The 21,651-nt window shown below is 45.3% G+C and overlaps 1 protein-coding gene across 2 annotated transcripts; it reads right to left on the reverse strand.

Moving 5' to 3' along the window:
- Positions 1-102: 102 nt before the first annotated feature.
- COG8 (component of oligomeric golgi complex 8) lies at positions 103-21,639 on the reverse strand. 2 transcript variants are annotated; one of them, XM_060787979.2, is made up of 5 exons: positions 21,224-21,639; positions 17,479-17,686; positions 15,130-15,960; positions 12,693-12,861; positions 103-740 (listed from the first exon to the last, which is right to left on the reverse strand). In XM_060787979.2, the coding sequence occupies exons 1-5, from the start codon at positions 21,598-21,600 to the stop codon at positions 583-585; spliced, it is 1,743 nt and encodes a 580-aa protein (XP_060643962.2). In that variant the 5' UTR covers positions 21,601-21,639; the 3' UTR covers positions 103-582. The 2 variants fall into 2 exon arrangements, with proteins under 2 accessions (XP_060643962.2, XP_067327177.1); XM_067471076.1 differs by lacking the exon at positions 103-740 and adding an exon at positions 11,049-11,616 and having other exon boundaries at positions 21,224-21,638.
- Positions 21,640-21,651: the final 12 nt, after the last annotated feature.

Here is a 21,651-nt window from a genome sequence, read left to right on the forward strand (position 1 = left end):
GTGTTGTCACAATCACTGACTTTAAAGCAGACATGGGCAAACTTCAGCCCTCTGGGTGTTTTGGACTTTAACTCCCACAATTCCTAACAGCCAGTAGGCTGTTAGGAATTGTGGGAGTTGAAGTCCAAAACACCCAGAGGGCTGAAGTTTGCCCATGCCTGCTTTAAAGTAACTGTCACCTTATTAGGTTCCCCCACAGGGCTTTGTAAAGGAAGCCTAGATTTTTCCTCCTTGCATATAACCTGCCAGGCGTTCATGCAAATGTGCGCAGGCTAACTCTGTTAGAAGTGTCTTTTCAGAACCAGCCCAGACCGCCATTTGGCTCTTCCAAGGGCTTGAGCTGTGGCTCAAAAGCCAGTCCACCCCACTGCTATGGTTTATGGGCATTGCTGTGTGACCCCCACCAGGCTTAACTTGCAGTCTCACTGAGGGTTTATTGCTGCAACAGGATGTCCTAACATCGTCCCTACTTACTTCAGAACTCAAGGGTAAGGGTCAGTCTCTCCTTCTGCTGCCCCTTTTCTCAACTGCGTCCAGACACCCAAAGCCCGGGCAGAAAGGGCTGCCTCCACCCACCTCCAGTCACTCACGGACATCTGCCCAGTGCACGTTGGTGAAGGTCCTGCTCTCCATCCTGTCGACGTAGAGGACTCCCTGCAGATGGTCCATTTCATGCTGCACGATGCGAGCTGCCCACCCGCTGGCCTCCCAGGAGGACTCTTCTCCCGCTTCGTTCCAGCCTAGATCAAGAATAGACAACTCCAATGGGACACGGTTGCTTACTCATGCTCAGGTAGGATGAGGATGAGAAACGGAATCTGTCCCAAGGAGATCGGGGCCAAGGAAGAAAGACATTCTTGGCTCTAGAGCAGCGTTTCTCAATCTGGTGGTTGGGACCCTGGCCGGGGGGGGGGGGGGGGGGGGTGTTGCAAAGAGTGTGTCAGAGGGGTTGCCAAAGTCCATCAGGAAACAGTATTTTCTGTTGGTCATGGGGATTTTGTGTGAGAAGTTTGTCCCAATTCTATCATTGTTGAGGTTCAGAATGCTCTTTGATTGTAGGTGAACTATAAATCCCAAAAACTACAACTCCCAAATGTCAAAGTCAATGCCACTATACTGCAATATTATTAGTAATATTACATGATATATATATTACACAATTATTATATTGTATTACATTATATTATCAATATTATATGTGTATACAATATGTTATATTATTAGCATAGCACAATGTTAGTATTATATATTACTATATTGTACTATACTACTATACTGCAATATTATTAGTAATATTACATGTAATAGATAATATAGAATTATTAGATTGTATTATTCGTATTACGTAGCATTACATTATAATAATATCAATATTATATGTGTATACAATATATTATTAGCATAGTACAATATTAGTATTATATATTACTATATTGTACTATACTACTATACTGCAATATTATTAGTAATATTACATGTAACAGATAATATACAATTATTAGTATTATGTTGTATTACATAATATTATCAATATTATATGTGTATACAATATATTATTAGCATAGTGAAATATCAGTATTATATATTACTATATTGTACTATGCCACTATACTGCAAAATTAATATTACATATAATAGATAATATACAATTATTATATTGTATTATTATTAGTATTATATTGTGTTATATTGTAATATTATTATCGATAATAATATTGATAATAACCTGTAATTATTATCAATAATATTATTGATAATATATACAGTATATTATATTATTACCATAGCACAATATTAATATTATATATTACTATATTGTGGCTGGGGGTAAGGGCTCCCAATTGACAAGAGTGTGTCAACAATCTACACCAGTGGTTTACGACCTGTGGTCCAAAGACCACTAGTGGTCCGCAAGAAATAAAATATGGTCTGTGGCCTACACTGCTGCAACAAGAGCAAATGTTCTCATGAAACCCTATTATAGTGTTGTGGGTTATTAAATATAGTTTTCCGTTGGCAAATGGATGGCGACTACTGGATGACATATGCTCTGAAACTAGAGCTGATGTCGTCTATTCAATGCAATTTTCTGAACCAGCACCTCAAACAATCAAACAAAATCTAAAGTTGATGAAAAACTGATTAGTAACTCTTTTGGTACTAATGTTGGAGAATGGTCCCTGGTCAAAAAAAGGTTGGGAACCACTGATCTATACTGACCATTTCACACTCTTCAAAGTTAGTCAAACTGCTATGGTTTGGCGACGATGACAACAACAACAAAAATGCACAAAAGAAAGATCCTTCAAACACATCAGTTTGTGTCATCTCCACACAGGGCCTCAAACTGGCTCCAAGATTTCCAATGGAATTATTTACATTAAATTGTTATAATAGATGGGTCTGGTATATCGATATCAGGCCTGGGCGAACTTCGGCCCTCTCTCCAGGTGTTTTGAATTTCCAATTCCCACAAGCTGGCTGTTAGGAGTTATGGGAGTTGAAGTCCAAAACACCTAGAGGGAGGGCCAAAGTTCATTAAGGCCTGTGATAGAGCCACGTTCCACAATTATTCCATTACTCTAAATGCCAGATTCCTTAGGAGAAACATGGGTTTTGTAATCCCCCCAAACATTGGGGTGTTTGGGCATTTTAATATACCTTTTTTGTTTATATATTGTCCTATTTCCTATCTAGTGGATCCAAAGATAGGAACTTACAACAGAGCCAATAGCCACTAATTAGAATGTAAGTAGTCAAGCGTGTGCATCAATAACCTTTTCAAAACTATGTTAATTTGGGGGTTTTAGTATATCTATTGTCTGTATGTTGCTTTATTTCTTATTTAGTGAATTCTAGCATTATAAATAAGAATAACACTCGAAGAAGAAATTACAAAACAAAGGAACAACCCGGGAGACCTTGTTGTGTTACTGTTCCTGACGTTCTATATTGATGAAGAACCTTCTACAACATAGAAATTGTTATCTTGGAAGCTGAAATCTCATTATATTGCATTTAACAATATTTGAGTTACTATGTATTGCTGACTGTGTGGGTCGGGCTCCACCTGACCCCAATAGCAATTGGAAGATGTATTGTCGAAGGCTTTCATGGCTGGAATCACTAGGTTCTTGTGGGTTTGTTCGGGCTATAGGGCCATGTTCTAGAGGCATTTCTCCTGACGTTTCGCCTGCATCTATGGCAAGCATCCTCAGAGGTAGTGAGGTCTGTTGGAAATAGGAAAATGGGTTTATATAACTGTGGAATGGCTGGGGTGGGGCAAAGAGCTCTCCTCTGATGGAGCTAGGTGTGAATGTTTCAACTGACTACCTTCATTAGCATTTGAAGGCCTGGCTGAGCCTGGGAAAATCTTTTGTTGAGAGGTGTTAAGATGTGCCTGGTTGTTTCCTCTCTGCTGTTTTGCTGTTGTAATTTTAATATTTTAATTTGTAATACCTCTGAGGATGCTTGCCATAGATGCAGGCGAAACGTCAGGAGAAATGCCTCTAGAACAGTGGTTCTCAACCTGGGGTCCCCAGATGTTTTTGGCCTTCAACTCCCAGAAATCCTAACAGCTGGTAAACAGGGATTTCTGGCAGGGATTTCTGGGAGTTGTAGGCCAAAAACATCTGGGGACCCCAGGTTGAGAACCACTGCTCTAGAACATGGCCCTATAGCCCGAAAAAACCCACAAGAACCATTTGAGTTACTATTTCAGATGTCATGTACTTATGAAGAATCTCCTGGTATATAGTAATTGTGATTTTGGAAGCTTAAGTTTCATTGTGTTGACAAAATATTGATAAGCAATCTTTCAATTATAAACTGTTACTAATTAATCGTGTTAATGTTCCCACGTTACATTGAATGAAGAATTTCTTGTAATATAGAAATTGTGATTTTTGTGAAATTGTGATATCTGCAGTTTTTGTATTTGTTGTTACAGATATCTGTGCATGTTACACAGATTCCCTAGGAGGCCAATGCCGACCCACCTGTGACCTGGACAGCCAGGAATCTCGGGACGCAGGCAGAGAAGCCGTGGACGCTGTGGCAGCCCTCCGGATGGGAGACCACCTGGGAGTTGAGGACCCGCATTGTCGGGTTGATGAAGACCCTCAGGGGGAAGGGGGACATCTGCCGGGCCTGGCGCACATCCGAAGGGTGCTCTTCCAAGAGTCCTGGAGGGTATTCAGCCACAAAGATCCGGAGGGGGACACCCACCTGTGGGGCGCTGAGGGCCACACACCGCTCCTTTCGCATCAGGCGCACCAGCATCCGGATCAGAGCCTGCACTTCCTCCCCTGTGGCCTGCGAAGGCTCCACGGGGGAAGCCAGAGAGCGCAGAACGGGGTCCCCCACTTGGCAGACACGGCTGAAAGGGGGTACGGGGGGCTTCAGGACCTTGCGCCGGAGGTACTGCCAATAACTGCGCTCTTTTGCCATAGGAGAGGAAGAAGAGGAACGGGTGCAAGTAGGGGCCAGAAGGATCCGGCTCAATGCTCTGAGGACTCCAAACTTCGGCCTGCAAACCGCCATGACAGCTCTGTCCAGCTGCCTGAAAAAACGAGACCAGAAAGTAATTGTTATTTATTGGAAATGCGGAGCAATCAATTAGGAAGAAAATGTTGGGGCAGTGGGATTCCTAACAAAAGGTCCTCCTAATAAATGCACAGCAGAGTAACTTATTAGCAGTAGCATGACCAGCACCAGGAGCCCAAAGTGATAAAAAGAACAAAAACACACAGAACAATGTGATCTCTTCCATAGGAGGCTTGTCTTTATAGCAATATAATATGATTGCATTATTTACAAGAACAAGCTTTCCATAACACAAATAAACAAATACATAGTAGCTTTACAGGCAGTAGCCTTCACACTGGAGTTTTCTCACACGAGGCTTCTCTCACACAGAGGTCTATCTCACACCACTCATGATGATACTAGTTTTGGTCCACTGACTCTGACAGGCTTCGGCCTACTAACTCTCCTCAGGACGATGCTAGCTTTGGCCCACTGACTAATGAGCTTTGGCCTACTCACTCCCCTCACAATGACACTAGCTTTGGCCCACTGACTGATGGGCTTTGGCCTACTAACTCCTCTCAGGATGACACTAGCTTTGGCCCACTGACTCTGACAGGCTTCGGCCTACTCATTCTGGTCAGGATGACACTAACTTTGGCCCACTGACTCTAACGAGCTTTGGTCTACTCACTCCCCTCATGATGACACTAGCTTTGGCCCACTGATGGTCTTCGGCCTACACCCTCCTCTCAGGATGACACTAGCTTTGGCCCACTGACTCTGACAGGCTTCGGCCTACACACTCTCCTCAGGATGACACTAGCTTTGGCCCACTGACTCTAACAGGCTTCAGCCTACTCACTCTCTCCAGGGCAACACAAGCTTTGGCCCACTGATACTAACAGGCTTTGGCCTACACACTCTCCTCAGGACGATGCTAGCTTTGGCCCACTGACTCTAGACAGGCTTCGGCCTACTCACTCTCTCCAGGACAACACTAGCTTCTATCCACTGACTCTAACAGGCTTTGGCCTACTCACTCTTTCAGTGCCTCACACTCTTGTAATCAAAAATACCCAGTCAATTTTTAATATTTCTGACAGAAAACATGGAACGTTGCTAGAGCAATGGACAACTGCAGCAAGACCTGTCCACATGCAGAGATGTGAGGACAGTATCAAGCTGCATTCATTCTACAGCAGGCCTGGGCCAACTTGGGCCCTCCAGGTGTTTCGGACTTCAACTCCCACAACTCCTAACAGCTTCAGGCCCCTTCCCTTTCCCCTTCAGCTGCTTAAAATCCTATTCATTATACTTGGCCCTGCCCATTCGGCTCAATTTTGTTATATTTTGTATTTTTTTTTGATATATTTTATTTGATGTATTATTGTATGTTTGTATTATTTTTGCCTTGTTGTAATTATTGGGCTTGGCCTCACGTTAGCTGCCCCAAGTCCCCTTGGGGAGATGGTGGTGGGGTATAAAAAAAGATTATTATTATTATTATTATTATTATTATTATTATTATTATTTGAAACACAACAAGGTGAGTCCACATCAGACACTCTGCTGGCTGTTGTATTGGATCACATGTTGGACATTTCCCAAGTGTCCAGGACTGTGTGATGTATCGGCGAATGATATGTGCAGATGGCCTTTTGCAGCTGGCAGATGGTAATTTTGTCAGCGCCGATTTTGTTTAAGTGCAGGCCAAGGTCTTTAGGCACTGCACCCAGTGTGCCAATCACCACTGGTGTGCTGGTACGGCTTTATTTTCTTTCCGTTATCTGTTTGCAGTCATAGGGCAGGTCTCCTGTCCATCATAATTAAGCTTTGGTTCCGCCCCTTGTTCAGGGCTCTAGGTGGGAAAGGAGCCATTTTTTGGGCAGTCTCACATAAGGAAGCTAAACTATAGGAGGTAGACCAGCTCGTCCCATAGAAAAGCTTCTTTTCTCAAGAACATCCGGGGAAACAGAAACAGAAATTCCAGGGAAAAGGTCCCAAGGCTCTGGCTGACAGCTCACAGCCTCTCAGCCTCACAGCAATCAGAGGGAAAACAGCCCTGAAGTTTTCAAAGAATTCTCTGAAGGAGGACAGCATTACAGATCCATGGAACTCCAGCTGAAATATCTACAAGCCTTGGCTGGTAGGTCTACTCGATACTCAGACGCATTTGGAATCGGTAGTAGGACCCACACCGATGAGGCATAGATAGTAAACACACTGGGAGAGGTTAAATAGGGTTTTTTCCTACAGAGAAAGTACAGTTAATCAAAGTCAGGTACCAGTCCATTGAAGACTAGACTAAGAAAGCCTTGAAGTGTTGTTTGAACCATTGAAGATTTGTTGTTTGTTCCATAATAAAGACTCTAAAGACCATCACTTCAGAAAAATCCCTGAGAACCTCTCTTTGAGGCACCCTGGCTTCCCGCTGGGCTTAAAGTATACGTCCTATAGAAAAGACAGCTGTTACAGGCCTAGCGCACGACAGAAGAACTAGGACCACCTTGACTGGCTTGTGTCAGAGTCTTTGCAGTTTGATCTTTAAATCGTCATATCGTGTCAGCTTTTCCAGTTGTTTCTCTTTAATCCTGCTGTCACCTGGGACTGCGACATCAATGATCTATACTTTGTTTTTTAACATGATTGTGAGGTCAGGAGTATTGTGCTCCAAAACTCTGTCTGAATCTGAAAGTCCCAGAGGAGTTTGGCGTGTTCACTCTCTGTAACTTTTTCCAGCTTGTGATCCTATCAGTTCTTTGTCGCAGGCAGATGGTCTTTGTGGCACAAGTTCCAATGAATCATCTGCGCAACGGTGTTATGCCTCTGCTTGTAGTCTGTCTGCGCAATCTTCTTGCAGCAGCTGAGGATGTGATCTATTGTTTCATCTGTTTCCTTGCAGAGTCTACATTTGGGATCTGTTGTCTACTTTTCATTATTATTATTATTAAGAGGCTGAGTGGGAAAAAGGAAGGGGCCCAAGGCTGTTAGGAATTGTGGGAGTTCAAGTCCAAAACTCCCTGAAGACCCAAGTTGGCCCAGGCCTGACACAGACTTGTATTTATGGAGTCTAGCTCAAGCATTACCTGCAGAGTCCATTGCAAAGGCTGCATGTTGTTGCTCACAGGTTTGTGCCAATGGGTGGCATTTGCACACCTTTTCCTGGTGCCCATTGGAAGAGGCCTAGTTCACGCAAATGGCCCAAGACCTGGAAGCCAGGGATCTCTATGGAGAGAAGGGGCAGGAGAACCAGGGGGAGAGGGGGAAGCCGCCACACCGCGTTCTTTTCCCTCCTACCTGCTGCCACGCTCTCTCAATGCCACCTGCAGGACTCCACGTGACCAACCCAGAAGAAGCGGAGGATGCCGGGAAATGAAGTCCTCTGCGCTTCTCGATGGGGAAAACGCGCTCCCTCTAGCGGCTGAAGGAGGCGTCTTCATATAGCAGTGATTCTCATCCTTCCTCATGTTGTGGTGACCCCCAACCATAACATTATTTTCGTTGCTACTTCATAACTGTTATTTTACTCCTGTTATGAATCGTAATGTAAATATCTGAAATGCAGGAGGTATTTTAATTCACTGGACCAAATTGTGCCCAAATATGCCCAAATATGACTACTGGTTGGGTTAGTAGGGATAGATTTTGTCATCTGGGAGTTGTAGTTGCTGGGGTTTATAGTTCACCTACAACCAAAGAGCATTCTGAACTCCACCAATGATGGAATTGAACCAAACCTGGCACACAGAACTCCCATGACCAACAGAAAATACTGGAAAGGTTTGGTGGGCATTGACCTTGAGTTTGGGAGTTGTAGTTCTCCTACATCCAGAAAGCACTATGGACTTAAACAATGATGGATCCGAACCAAACTTGGCACGGGGATGCTCCATATGCCCAAATGTGAACACTGGTGGAGTTTGGGGAAAATAGAGCTTGACATTGGCATTAATTCCTGGGATTTACAGTTTACCTACCATCAGAGAGCATTCCGAACGCATCTCCCTCTACGTCCCACTTCGGAGTTTAAGATCCTCCGGGGAGGCCCTGCTCGCAGTCCTGCCTCTATCACAAGTGAGACTGGAAGGAACGAGGAGCAGGGCCTTCTCGGTGGTGGCCCCTCACCTATGGAATTCACTCCCCGGGGAAATTAGATCATTGCCATCCCTCCTTTCCTTTAGAAGGAAATTAAAAACATGGATTTGGGACCAGGCGTTTGGGCAATATGGCAGATAAATAAAGGACAACGACAACTGATAGGAATGGAAAATGTGGAATGAAGTTATGGACTCTGAGTTGCGAACGCTGAGCATAAGATTGGTTTTTTTTTATTGACTGTAATATATATTGATTGTTTTTAACTGTTAAAACTGTTTTAATTGCTCTCTATATTTTATCTGTATTACTGTGTAGGCATCAAATTGTGCCTTTTTGTAAACTGCCCTGAGTCCCCCTTCGGGGATTGAGAAGGGCGGGGTAGAAGTACACGAAATAAATAAATAAACAAATAAATAAAAAATTCTGAACCCACTAACAATAGAATTGGGCCAAACTTCCCACACAGAACCCCCATGACCAGTAGAAAACAGTGTTCTCTGATTGTCTTTGGAGACCTCTCTGACACCCCTTCGCGACCCCCAGGTTGAGAAACGCTGTCATAGAAGAAAGGGTTTATGTGTGTGGATGACAACTTTCGGGAGATTTCTCGCTTGCAACCCATAGAAATGCCTTGCAGAGACAGTCAGCTTCTCCTCCTCCTCCTCAGGGCCATTCCACAGTCATAGAACCCAGAATATCAAGGCAGAAAATCCCACAATATCTGCTTTGAACTGAGTTATCTGAGTCCACACTGCCATATACACCAGTTCAAAGCAGATAATGTGGGGTTTTATTCAGCTGTGTGAAAAGGGCTGAATGGAAACTCAAAAGGAGAACAGCCTTTCCTTATAGGGCTGAGGCCAGCCAGAACTTTATATTTTCTATAACTTACTTACTTAGGCAATCCCTCGTAGTCCGAGGATGATGGTCCTCCAAGTGCAGTGTCTTCGCGATGGGTATGTAGGTGGCTCCTCTTTCTGGCTCCATTTCTTAAGGTTGGCTCTGCACCTCGTGGTGCCAGAGCGCAGCCTGTTCTGTGCCTTCCAGGTCACTCACTCTTCTGTGCTCTAGTTTCTCATCTGGTATCAGCTACTGACTGAGATTCTGGGTTTTAGCCTGCCACTGTTGGACTCTCACTTGCTGAGGTGTTTCTGCGAGTACCTCTGTAGATCTTAGAAAACTATGTCTAGATTTAAGTTGTTTGCGTGCTGGCTGATGCCCAAACAGGGGATGAGCTGGAGATGTCTCTGCCTTGGTCCTTTCACTATTGGCTGCTACTTCCCGGCAGATGTCAGGTGGTGCAATACCATCTAAGCAGTGTAATTTCTCCAGTGGTGTAGGATGATCTGGTTTGCGGATGACTAGGACATCTAGAAAAGGCAGTCTTCCTTCATTTTCTTTTTCCATGGTGAACTGGATGTTTGGGTGGATGCTGTTAAGATGGTCCAGGAACCTGTTGAGTTCTTCTCCATGGCTCCAAATGGTGAAGGTGTCATCCACATATCTGAACCATATCGTGGGCTTTTTGGTTGCTGTCTCCAGGGCTTGTTCTTCAAAGTGTTCCATGTAGAAGTTAGATATGACTGGGCTGAGAGGGGTCCCCATAGCTACTCCATCTTTCTGTTCGTAGAATTCATTGTCCCACTGAAAATAGCTGGTGGTGAGGCAATGGTGAAACAGCGCCGTGATGTCTTCTGGGAACCTCTGGTTGATGAGTGCCATGGAACATGAAAGGTACTGCAGACTACTTCAACCAGAGAAGTCAGCCATAGCAGAGCACCTGATGAACCAGCCTGGACACAGCATATTATTTGAGAACACAGAAATGCTGGACCACACCAACAACCACCATGTCAGACTACACAGAGAAGCCATTGAAATCCACAAGCATGTGGACAATTTCAACAGAAAGGAAGAGACCATGAAAATGAACAAAATCTGGCTACCAGTTTTAAAAAACTCTAAAATTTTAACAGCTAAACATCAGAGAGGAAGAAACCAGGCACAGATTAACACCTCCCAGCAACAGATTTTCCCAGACTCAGGCAGGCCTTCAAATGCTAATGAAGGTGATTAGCTAAACATTCACACCTAACTGCAGCAGGGAAGAGCTCCTTGCCCCACCCCAACCATTCACAGATATAGACCCATTGTCCTAATTCCAACAGATCTCTGAGGAGGCTTGCCATAGATGCGGGCGAAACGTCAGGAGAAATGCCTCTAGAACATGGCTCTATGTTCCGAAAAAACCCACAAGAACCTAGTGATTCCAGCCATGAAAGCCTTCGACAATACGCTGCTAGAACATGTTGGCCACACAGCCTGGAAACCACACAACACCCCAGTGATTCCAGTTGTGAAAGCCCTCATAAATACATTAAATATAAAAGAGGGCTTTTATCTCTATGGCAACTGCACTCTTTAAATAATATATTCATTTATTTTAGGATTTAATTGTATTTTTACTCTTTAAATCAAGGTGAGGCAGAATGAGGGCCCATGAACAGTCTGTGACGGGGTTCCTCTTTCGTCGCTTCAAGAAACCACACACAAGCTCTGTTGATTGTTCAGACCCTCCTTCTTTCCCGTTCCCAGTCCTGGCTTCCTGTCAGAGCAGTGTGAAGCCAGCCCCCTCCTCTCCTTGCGAAGGAAGCCTAAGACCAAACTGCCTAAGGTCTCTGGCCAAGTGTTTAGACTGTAATAATGAACTGGAGTAAGAGGAGACCCTCGGCTATGCAGCATCCCCAGAAGGAGTGCTCCTCCCTTCCGCCTCTGGAAGAGCAGTGACGATGGGCTCTGCGTCTGGTTTTGAGTCCAAGAGTTCCAAGGGAAGTGGAGGGCTCTCTTGGGCAGGGACTTCCTCCTCCTCTACAGCCAAAGGAAGGGCAGTCTCTTTCTCAGGAAGGATGGAGGAGAGCAGCTCCCGGACTGGATGCTCGTCCACGCAGCCTAGGCTCCCATATTTGTGGAGCTGAGTAGGAGGAACCCCTAGGAAAAAAGAAGGAAGGAAGACAGCAAGAGAGAGAGAGAGCATTAAGTTATGCAGAGAGTATTCACCTTGAGGCCTGAGTGGGGTCAGAGTTCCACGCTCTTCTTCTGCTTTGCTCAGGCCCCTTTACCTAAAATAAGACTGCATCCAGTTCTGTGCAAAGCAATTCAAGGAGATGAAAGGGGCCTATGAATCCCTCCAAGGAGTAGCTGAGGGAGCTGGGAACTCTAGGATTCTATGGACAGCAAATCCAGGGAGGAATCTTGGGAGTAAAAGGGCCCCAGGGGCGAGGGTTGTCAGAAATATTAAACATTAACTGGGTATTTTTTATTACAAAAGTGAGAGTCAAGCACTGAAAAGTTAGTAGGCCAAAGCCTGTTAATCAGTGGGTGAAAGCTAGTGTCATTCTGAGGAGAGTGAGTAGGCCGAAGCCTGTGAGAGTCAGTGGGCTAAAGCTAGCGTCGTCATAAGGAGTGTGGGGTAAATCTCTGTGTGAGAGAAGCCTCTTGTGAGAAAGCTCCAGTGTGAAGGCTGCTGTATGAAGCTACTGTGTATTTATTTATTAGTGTTATGGAAACCTTGTTGTTGTAAATAGTGCAACTCTATTATTTTACTACAAAGAAAAGCCTCCTATGGAACATATCACATTGGTCTGTATGTTTTTGTTCCTTTTATCACTTTGGGTTACTGGTGTCACGTCACACTGCTGCTGCTAAGTTACTATGCTGTACATTTATGGGGTGAGTCTTTTGTTGATAAGCCCACTTGCCCAACAAGGGTGTCCCATGGGGGCTATTCCCCTTTACCAACCCATGGTTCATGAGTCTCCAAGCTGGAAAGGTGGACCCTCTGTGGAGCCACAGGACACTTAGGGTGGGCTATGACGTGCCCTCCTCCAACAGCTCCTTCAACATGACTCCCAAGAGGCTCCATCTTTGGAGGCTTTTAAGCAGAGGCTGGATGGTCATCTGTTAGGAAGGGTTTGATTGTGCTTTTCCTGCTGAGCAGAATTGGGTTGAACTGGACAACCTTTGGGGGTCAACTCTATGATTCTAGGAAGCAAAGAGAGCCTTACCCAGTGTCTGTGCCAGTTGTGCGGCCGGGAAGAGGAGCAGGAGGCAGCGGTTGAGGTAGGGCACCAAGTCTTCCAGGAATGCGGTGCAGAACTGAACGAAAAGCTCTTGCTCTCGGCTGCTGAAGGCCATGGACTCGGCTCGATGGAAGACCAGGATGACCTTGGCCACCTGCAAGGAGGAGACACACACACACGGAGACTGTAATGACCACAGGATGAATCCCTAGGGAAAGAGCACAGTTCCCCCAAGGCTCCAAGTAGTCAGAATTCTCCCAGAAAGTGAAAAAGCCCCAAGGGATGGCATGTGCCACTCCCTGAGTTGAAGACACAAAAAAGCAAGGGAAGGAAGAGCCACAGATTGCAGTGGACAAATTTCTGAGACTCAGCAAGCAATTCTCATAATCTCCAAGAGTTTGGGACTTCTTCTCCCATGAGCCTCTGCCAGCTAGAGCTTCTTGGAGTTGAAGTCCAAATTGCCTGGAGGGTCAGAGGGTGGGCATCACTGAGGGATGACATTCCCTCTTAGAAACTTCCCTCTTGAACAGTTTTTTAAAAGGACCCTTCTAGGCGTAAAATAAAAATCATCATCATCATCTTCATTATGTGTATCATAATTTTTCATTCTATCCTTCCTTTCTCTCCATAGGGTCTCAAGGCAACATAATAAAAGCATAATAAAAATATAAAATAAGGCAAATACAAAAATAATTAAATATCTGTGAGTGGATATAAAGTTCAAATACAATTAAAATGCAACACCCATCCAAATAAATCAATTGTGTGATTTTAAATAACTGTTTTAATTTATACTTTTTAATGATAGGATCAATAAAAAGTATCAATTAAAACAGTTATTTAAAATCACACAATTGATTTATTTGGACGCGTGTTGTATTTTAATTGTATTTTAACTTTATATACACTCACAGCTATTTAATTATTTAATTATACTTTTTAATGATAGGATGCAACTTGGTGAGGCGCTGAACAGACTGCACTCTGGCACCACGAGATGCAGAGCCAATCTTTAAAAATGGGGATACAAAGCTGAATCCATGACATGTGAGTGTGGAGAAGAGCAAACCACTGACCACCTGCTTCAATGCAATCTGAGGCCTGCTACATGCACAATGGAGGACCTTTTTGCGGCAACACCAGAGGCACTCCAAGTGGCCAGATACTGGTCAAAGGACATTTAATCAACTACCAAGCTTGCAAACTTTGTGGGGTTTTTTATCCGTTTGTTTGTTTTGTTCTGTTAGAAATGTAATACAATGGTCTGGTTGCCCCTGACACGATAAATAAATGATAGGATATTAATGTATATGTTGTTTTATGCTGATATGCGTAATATGGTTAAGGTTCTTAAATTACAGTATATGTCATTGTCTAGAAATTATGTTTTGGTTTTCACATGTATGGTATGTACGACATTGAATTTTGCCACTATTATGTTGGAAACCGCTTTGAGTCCCCTCTAAGGTGAGAAAAGCTGCATATAAATTCAGTAAATAAATAAATACAAAATTTAAAAAATATAAATAAATATAAATAAATAAAGTGACTAGCAATCATGTAACAAAACATAATAAAATTTTAAAATAAGGCAAATACAAAAATAATTAAATATCTGTGAGTGGATATAAATTAAATAAATTTCAATTAAAATACAATAAATAAATATAATTAAAATTACATTTACAAGAGAGACCCTAAAACATGACGAAGAAGCTTTCCCACCTGCTAGAGAGCCTTTGGGGGCCAACAGAAGCAATATTATTTAGCTCCCTTGGGACCACATGCAGAGGGCAGTTTGCAAAGAGAAGGATACTCAAGAGACCTTCCACAAAGGAAAATCGGCATGAGCAGAGTGCATCTCCACACTTTAGCTGAGTGCATCAAACTCATCTATCTAGAGTTTGAAAGACAATACCTTGCATACAGAGAACGTTAGGAAACAATAATATAAGACAAATTAGCCTGTTTGAGGAAAAGGCCAGTGGGGAAATCCAAATAGCCCTTCCTAATAATGTCATGCTCAAAGTCAGCTGTTGAGATCGTTTTGCACTTTTATCAGTGAAACATCTTAAATTTTTATTTTATTTCCTTTCCTTTTATTTTATTTCCTTATATTTTATTGCTGTATTCTTATGTGTATATTTGCATTGTTGTATTGCTGGGCTTGGCCTCATGTAAGGCGCCCCGAGTCCCTTTGGGTAGATGGTGGCGGGGTATAAATAAAGTTTATTATTATTATTATTATTAATAATAATAATAATAATAAATTGCTTTTTACCTGCAACATCAGAACTTTTCCCTTTGCTTTTTACTGCAGATAATGTATGGATTTCCTTCCTCCCCACTTATCTCAAAGTGCATATGATTAAAGAGTGTGAAGCAAAGGCCAAAACAAAACAGGAAGGAGAGGGGGCCCAACCTGGAGAAGCGCTTCCTCCACGGCTGAAGCCACCTCCGGAGCCAGGGCCACAGGACAGCAGAGGCGCAGGTCGTTGAAAGCGGCCAGGATGCTGTTGAGGAAGCAGGCCAGGGGCGGGAAGTCCAGGAGTCCCATGGGGGGCTGAAGGGTCCCTGGCTGGGCAGCCTGCCCCATAGGAGGGGCAGGGAGGGTGCTGCCCAGGGCAGTCGGAACCGAGACCAGCGTGTAGCAGTCCATCTCCTCTTGGAACCTGCTGGCAGCTTCTTGTGCAGCCTTCTGGAAGGCAAGGAGTGCCGCTCGCTGGAAGATGGGGACCAGCTGGCCCCGGAAGTCAGCCCCCACACGGCTGAAGGAGAGGCCAAAGTACATGCACTGCCCCAGCAGGGAGTCCAGCCGGCCACCGGCTCCCCGCTGCAGATCGCGCTCCAGTAGCAGCAGGAACTGAGAAACCTTCTGCAGGACCCAGCCGTGGAAGAGGGCCCCCTCGCCCAAGGCCTCCTGCTGCCCAGGGACCGGGACCAGCGGCTCCTCGTCAGCAAAGATAGCCCGGTACTGGGTGACCACATCGAAGAGGTGAACGCGACAGGCCTCTATGGTCTTGGTCACGTGGACATAAGGGTCCTCCTCAGGGATGGCAGCCAGGACGGAGCGCAGCCAAGCATCCCGGGCCTGAAGGAAGGTGACGCGCAGCTCCGCCTCTGTGAAGACATCCATGCAGCGCAGGTAACCAATGACACGAAGGCAGGCAGGCAGGGGGAGGTTGGTACGCAGCTGCTGGATCAGCTGGGTCAGCATCAGCTGGGAGGACTGGCGCACCTCAGCCACAATACCCTGCCAAGAAGGAGAAGGAGACCCATGAAGCCCTCCATATGCATCCAGATCAAGGGCTGGCAGGCCTGTTTAGAATCCTATAGCTGGAAAGAACCTCTAAAGGCCATCCAGGCCAACCCCATTCTGCCAAGCAGAAAGACACCATCCAAACCTTTCCATCAGATAAGGGACTGTGGTGCAGCTGGCTGGGCGTCAGTTGCATTAAGATCACTACTGACCGAAAGGTCATGAGTTCGAAGCCAGCCCGGGTTGGAGTGAGCTTCCGACCATTTTGTGTAGCTTGCTGTCCACCTTTGCAGCCCAAAATACAGTTGCATCTGTCAAGTAGGAAATTTAGGTACCACTTATGCGGGGAGGCTAATTTAACTAATTTACGACGCCATAAAAATCTTCAGCAAGCAAACAAGCAATGACTGAGAAAGTACTCCAGCAGTGTCGCAAATGGACGGTGAAGCGACAGCTCCCCTGGTGGCCAGAATACTCTCATGAAAGCAGAAAAGTTAAATAGTTTCTGTGTGTGTGTCTATATATGTTGTGTGGGTATGGCACTGAATGTTTGCCATGTATATGTGCACTGTGATCCGCCCTGAGTTCCCTGCGGGGTGAGAAGGACGGAATATAAATACTGTAAATAAAAATAATAATAATCAGATGGCCATCCGGAGAAGGAGGGAGACTCCACTGGACTCCCAGCAAGCAGCGGATTCCACTGTCATACAGCTCTGTCAGGAAGCTCTTCCTAATTTTTAGGTGGAATCTCTTGCAATTTGAATCCACAGCTCCACATCTTAGTATCTGGAGCAATGAAAAGAAGACAGCCCCCTCCTCCCCAATGGGACATCCTTTCAGATATTTAATCACGCCTCTCAAATCACTATCACTTAATCTCCTTTTCTCCAAGTTAAACTTCTCCAGCTCTCTAAGCCACTCTTTACAGGGATTCGTGGTTTCCAGACTTTTGACCATTGTGGGATTTTCCAGCTTGTCCCTATCCTGCTTAAATTGAGAACTGGACACAGGATTATTTCAGGTGAGGCCTGACAAAAGCAGAATCAAGTCGGACTACAACTTCCCTCTATCTTGAAACAAGACTTCTCTTGATGCAGCCTAGAATGGCATTGACTTTTTTAGCTGCCTCATTGCACTGCTGCCTCAGGTTCATATTGAGGTCTACTGAAGACCCTTCTACACTGCCCTATATCCCAGGATCTGACCCCAGATTATCTGCATACCTGGATTATATGGCAGTGAAGACCCATATAATCCAGTTCAAAGCAGATAACTTGTGATCAGATCCTAGGATATAAGGAAAATGTAAAAAGGGCCTAAGACTGAGATGAGAGCTTTGCTGGGAGATCAAACAATGTCAGAGCTCAGCTGGGATGGGCTAACGGGGTCATTGGGTCAAGCCAGAGACCAAACAGCAGAAACCAGTGCAAAAAGTGTTCTCTTGCAGGATCTTTTGAAGCCCCCGATTCCCCCCCCCCCCATAGAGAGTGGCTCCTCCTCCTAAAGCACCTGGATGACGGGGATGGAGGCGTGCTTCTTCTCCAGGCGGCGAACGTAGGCCACCAGCTCCAGGGCCTCCTCGTAGTAGCCGTTACGGACGCAGGTATCCATCAGCTGAGGGATCTCCAGGATCTCCAAGATCTCTGTGTGGCGGTTCAGGGTCAGGTTGTTCATCCGGCGGCTTTGCGCAATCTGCTCTGCCTCCCGCATGAAGTTCCTGGAGGAAGAAGGAAAGGAAATAAGAAGAAATTGAGCCAGAGGTGAGTCCACACACAGGACTCCCATAAAAGGAGAGACAGGCAACCCACTCTGAACTTTCAGGTCCCCAGCTTGGTGGCACTGGCTCCTGCCCCACTGGCTCCAATAAGCTCTCCCTTGGGAAGAGAACCGGAGAGGGGTCTTCTGCAGGCCTCTGCCACCTCCAAATATGCTCACCTGATCTAGAAAACACATTTTGGGGCAATTACAGGAAGTTTAATCAGAATGGACAGCTACTGAAAAGTTACAAGATGTATAGCTTGTGCATTCTGCAAAGACCTTTCTGTGCCAGCAGGCCTTTAGGGGAGGTTATAAATGGGATTGTGAGAGGATGATGGCTCTTAAATGTTATTTTTAATTGTGTTTATTGTATTTTAATTGAATTTTAACTCTATATTTACATACTAATATTTAATTGTTTTGTTTTTTTAAATAAAAATGTGTTTCCTTTGTTTTAAATTGTCATTAGATTGTGTGGTTGCTGGCTGCCTTGAGTCCCTATGGTTAAAAAGGCAGGATATAAATAAAATTAACAATTAATCATCGTTATCATGATACAATTGACAATTTTATGCATCCAAAGGCCTTGTCCATTACACTCTTTGCGGTCTTTCCCTCAATGGTCAAGCAATCAAAGCATCGTCTCATGGCCCCATGAAAATGAACAAAATCCCGCTTCCAGTATTAAACGAACTCTAAAAATCATAACAGTAAATAAAGAAGAACACTCAAAACCAGAAGAATTCCAGACAAACAAACAAAAAAATCAGGACCAGCTAATCGCCTCCCAACAAAGAATTCCCCCAGATAGTAAGAAGCCAGACCTTGAAAACGGATAGGCCATTAAATGCTAATCAAGGTGACCAATTGAAACATTCACACCTACCTCAAACAGACAAGAGTTCTTTCTCCCACCCTGGACATTCCACAGATATAAAAGGAAAAGGTTTCCCCTGACATTAAGTCTAGTTGTGTCCAACTCTGGGCGTGGTGCTCATTTTTAAGCTGAAGAGCCAGCATTGTCCGTAGACGCCTCCAAGGTCATGTGGCCAGCATGACTGCATGGAACGCTGTAACCTTCCTGCCATAGCGTAAACTATTGATTTACTGCCCGGAAGCTTCAACTAGTCCAACGTGCGGCAGCCAGACTGCTAACAAGAGCGGGGTACAGGGAGCATACTACTCCTCTGTTGTGCCAGCTCCACTGGCTGCCAGTTAGCTTCCAAGCACAATTCAAAGTGCTGGTGTTAACCTATAAAGCCCTAAACAACTCCAGCCCAGTTTACCTGTCCGAACGTATTCTCCCCTATGAACCACCAAGATTGCTAAGATTGTCTGGAGGGGCCCTGCTCTTGGTCCCACCGGCCTCACAAGCGCATCTGGTGGGGACGAGGGACAGGACCTTATCAGTGGTGGCCCCTCGACTTTGGAACTCCCTTCCACTGGAGATCAGAACTGCCCCCTCTATCTTGACGTTCAGAAAACTTGGCTCTGGAAACTGGCATTCGAAGAATGAGTCAAGTTCCTGTGATATGGGTGGTTGTCGACAAACAATGATTTTATGACGACCGACCATTGTAATTATTTGACTGTATTTTGCTTTTGAATGTCTTACTGTAATTTGGAATACGATGTTTTAATGATTGTTTGTGATATTGATGTTGGAAACCGGCCTGAGTCCCTCGATGGAGGTGAGAAGACAAAACTGCTAAATTAAATAAATAAATACTCACATTTGAATCCACTCTCTGGATTCAAATCAGCAACCTTTTGCTGCAAGATCAGCAGCGCAGCAAATTAATCCACTGAGCCAGCGGGGGCTACATATCCACAGATATATAAACCCCATTTTCCTAGGCTCCAACAGACTTCACAATCTCTGAGGATGCCTGCCATAGATGCAGGTGAAACATCAGGAGAGAATGCTTCAGGAACATGGGCATACAGCTCAGTGGTTTTGAGTTCTGTTAATCCCACAAATGAACATTACATTTTTATTTCTATAGATGACTAGCTGTCCCCTGCCATGCGTTGCTGTGGCCTAGTCTGTTGATCTGGAAAATAAAATAATGAGAAAGTGTAGGTTTCTAATCTATGTTATTTCTTTCGGCTTGTGGGGAAACTGTATTTCTTGTTGTTTCTTTGTCAGTGTTGATGTGGAGATTGTCTGGTTTGCTCACCCTGGAACATGCAAGATATCATTGTCCTCCTTTAAGGGTCCCTTTTAAATCTAGGATACTATATCCGTGTGTGTGTGAATCTATCTATCTATATTGATGGCTTGATGGCTCTTTGTCATGAGGACTTTGATTACGTTTTCTTGTTTTGATGAAGGGAGTTGGACTGGATGGTTTTAAGTATTTTCTGTTGGTCATGGGGGTTCTGTGTGGGAAGTTTGATTGTAGATGAACTATAAATCCCAGCAACTACAACTCCCAAATGACAAAATCATAATTTTTGAGTGATAGTCACTTCTTGTGTTGTGAGACTTTTGTTGCCAAATTTGGTGTGATTTCGTTCATTGGTTCTTTTGTTTTTAAGGTACTCATTATGCACAGAGCATTTATATATATATAAGATCATATGATTATTATTGATAACAATCGCATGAATGCAGAACACATCATGCGATGTGCGGGGCTTGATGAATGCAAAGCTGGGGTGAAAATTGCTGGAAGAAACATTAACAACCTCAGATATGTAGATGACACCACTCTGATGGCCGAAAGCGAGGAGGAGCTGAGGAGCCTTCTAATCAAGGTGAAAGAAGAAAGCGCAAAAGCCGGGTTGCAGCTAAACATCAAAAAAACCAAGATTATGGCAACAAGAATGATTGACAACTGGAAAATAGAGGGAGAAATCGTGGAGGCCGTGACAGACTTTGTATTTCTAGGTGCAAAGATTACGGCAGATGCAGACTGTGGCCAGGAAATCAGAAGACGCTTCCTTCTTGGGAGGAGAGCAATGTCCAGTCTCGATAAAATACTAAAGAGTAGAGACATCAGACTGGCAACAAAGATCCGCATACTCAAAGCCATGGTATTCCCTGTAGTAACCTACGGATGTGAGAGCTGGACCTTAGGGAAGGCTGAGCGAAGGAAGATCGATGCTTTTGAGCTGTGGTGCTGGAGGAAAGTGCTGAGAGTGCCTTGGACTGCGAGAAGATCCAACCAGTCCATCCTCCAGGAAATAAAGCCCGGCTGCTCACTGGAGGGAAGGATACTAGAGACAAAGTTGAAGTACTTTGGCCACATCATGAGGAGACAGCAAAGCCTAGAGAAGACAATGATGCTGGGGAAAGTGGAAGGCAAAAGGAAGAGGGGCCGACCAAGGGCAAGATGGATGGATGGCATCCTTGAAGTGACTGGACTGACCTTGAAGGAGCTGGGGGTGGTGACGGCCGACAGGGAGCTCTGGCGTGGGCTGGTCCATGAGGTCACGAAGAGTCGGAGACGACTGAACGAATGAACAACAACAGGCCTGAGTTCCTGCTCACCGGCAGCTGTGGGCGAAGGGCGGGAGGCGGGCGAGGAGGCGGTCGAGGCCGGCCTCGGTGCCGGCGAAGCCCCTGCGCGTCTGGGCGGTGCACTCGGCGGAGCGGATGAAGGTCTTGTAGTGGGCGAAGGCGAGGGCGCGCGTCTGGGCGCCCAGCTGGGCCCGCTCCTCGGCCAGGCGCCCGGGCTCCCTCCGCAGCGCCTCCAGGCCCAGCCCGGACAGCCGACCCAGGTAGGCCTCCTCTCCCGACGAAGGAGAAGAAGAGGGAGGAGACGGGGCCGGCCCTCGCCCGCGGAACAGCCAGGCCAGCAGGCTGGCCTCCTCCAAGTCCGAAGGCCCCGAAGGCCCGCCAGCCGAGGGTTCCTCCAGCGCCGCCATGACAGCCGCGACGTGGAGCAGGAAGTGGTCGCTATGGCAACAGCGCCGCCA

This window comes from Anolis sagrei, chromosome 8 (assembly GCF_037176765.1).
Source record: "Anolis sagrei isolate rAnoSag1 chromosome 8, rAnoSag1.mat, whole genome shotgun sequence".
In the NCBI taxonomy this organism is placed as follows: domain Eukaryota; kingdom Metazoa; phylum Chordata; class Lepidosauria; order Squamata; family Dactyloidae; genus Anolis; species Anolis sagrei.